Source organism: Spea bombifrons, chromosome 1 (genome assembly GCF_027358695.1).
Source record: "Spea bombifrons isolate aSpeBom1 chromosome 1, aSpeBom1.2.pri, whole genome shotgun sequence".
NCBI lineage: Eukaryota > Metazoa > Chordata > Amphibia > Anura > Pelobatidae > Spea > Spea bombifrons.
The window spans coordinates 15,665,692-15,667,844 of record NC_071087.1 but is presented as its reverse complement, the minus strand read 5'-3'; the positions used below and the strand labels follow the sequence as shown (position 1 = coordinate 15,667,844).

Here is a 2,153-nt window from a genome sequence, read left to right as displayed (position 1 = left end):
AAAAAAATCACAATACATTTGTAAATTTGAATAAATGTATGTATTAAATATTACTGCATTTTTATTGGCAGCAAATATTTTTTTATATATATATAAAATTAAATGAAAAACACAATTGATAGCTGGATGTATATAAGAACATTGAGTTAGTATACAGGAGATATAATAAAAACAATAAAGATTTAGTTTGCAGTCAATGATTGCAAAAAAAGAAGGTTATAATGCAGGAAAGCAGGAGTAGAAAGAAATTGGTAAGTTTAGATGATATGAAAGGTTACTCGGCAGGTTTTCACATTTAACCTTCATGTTACCCAAATTACTAAAAAGTGAAAAAAGTTATTTTTTGCCTAGGTACTGAGAAAGTATCATTAATATAATGTGTCTTTATCAGCAAGTTGATAACAATAATAAACTGGAGCCTATGAATGTTGCTTCCCTGCAGGTAAACACAAAACAATAAATACATTTTATAACCTTATAATATATTATTAGCATTAATTCGTTCAATTGAATCAAAGCACTTATTTCTTGGCATGGCAATGAATGTTGTCCAAGACTGCCCTTTTTTCACGAGAATTGTGAGGGTCTGAAAGTGTAAGACCACCTCATTAACAGTCAGCATGTGATGTTGTCCAATGGCGGGTCATCTTTAGTGTTCCTTTTCTTAATGGCATACTTTGCAGACAGGGGCGTCAGGGTTTTCTATACACTGCAGAAGCTTAACTGGCCTTTTGTCAAAAACAAAATACATTCTGTTATTACTAACCCAGCACTTACGTAATGATGAAAACACTTTTTCCTGAAATAGTAGGTTTTTAATAAAGGGTATTGTCTTAAAAACTGAAACTTCTGGTGGCAATGGTAAAATAAGGAAATAGCTAAAATGCTGTATGTAACTGTAAGGGTTGGTTCTGATTATTTGTCTATTGTTTAACCCCTTAATGACAAAGCCCGTACACGTACGGGTTCAAAATGCATTGTTTTCAATGGGTTTAATTGTCCTTAAGGGGTTAACAGCAACAGCTCAAACGAAGTCAATAAACACAGATTCCACTGTTACAACTAAACACTGCCATAGGAACATGCTATGCACATACTAGACTCCCCCTTGTGGCCATATCTGAATTTGCAGATAAATAGCTTCATCTTCATAGATAGTCTCTGCTATGAGAGCATACAGAAAATCTATTTATATCTTTACCATAAAGTAACTATATGCTAAGGAAGCCTGCCAGAACTTACCTATAATTTTCAACACAATTATATTCCAGCTTGTGTTTTTCAATGTGATGTTTCAATTCTAGTACTGATTCACTATTGCATGACGCCCTGAAATACAACACATAATTAGCTCTAATATTTACTTTACATTAAACATATGTCCTGAGTGTTCATCTTTTTCATGTCCTTTTGTCTAGATTTTTCACAACATGTTGTGTCTGTATTTTGTAGAACTGGGCTCACGAACAATATAACTCACACCAGCTAATGACTAAAGTTGTGGGAGGTGGGCTTCTTTAATAAGGTACACCATTCTTGCTTACTGGACCACCATTCTTGCTTACTGGATCCAATATATGTGTAATAGTGGGTAGCTGGCGTCTATCTACATGAATACTAATATAGGCATGGTTGAAACATTTATTATTCTTTGGCATCAGTGAGGTATTTTCTAGAGTGGGTGAGTCGCCCAAGCGTCTCGTAAAAAGTGTATTATTCTGCAAAAACTATGGATATGGACACCATGGACATGGCACCAAGAGAATAATAACTATTCTGAGCCAAATGAACCCAAGAAAAAAAGATGGATCCAGAATCCCTAGAACTGGGAGGTATTCTAGGAAGAGGCAAGATGATCTCCACTTTACATGAGAGATGCTCTTCATCCTTACATATAATAAGTATAACTCTATCCTATTATGTATCCTTTGGTTCAACAATGGAACAGTAACAGGCTTTTTTATCAATATGCATTCCGAGTCATTCCGTGCAATCTCTCTTACAGGAAATTATGTCATTTTCAAAAGCTACATTACAGGAAGTAAGAATGCAACACTTACCTCTCTGGACCATTAATATCACTTATAAGCCAGAGTCTTACTACAGATACCCTCTCTGGATGCATGTTGGGTACTTCAATAGTTCTGAAGATA

The 2,153-nt window shown here is 34.6% G+C and overlaps 1 protein-coding gene across 1 annotated transcript in view; it reads right to left on the bottom strand.

The window, feature by feature from the left end:
* Positions 1-292: 292 nt before the first annotated feature.
* The window catches only part of LOC128480616 (ADP-ribosyl cyclase/cyclic ADP-ribose hydrolase 1-like), an 11,757-nt gene continuing 9,896 nt past the window's right edge, over positions 293-2,153 (bottom strand). The window contains exons 6-8 of the mRNA XM_053458303.1: positions 2,061-2,153; positions 1,243-1,329; positions 293-728 (exon numbers count right to left, since the gene is read on the bottom strand). Coding sequence (XP_053314278.1) covers positions 665-728; positions 1,243-1,329; positions 2,061-2,153 — 244 coding nt within the window. The 3' untranslated portion in view covers positions 293-664. The remainder of the gene's footprint in view (positions 729-1,242; positions 1,330-2,060) is intronic.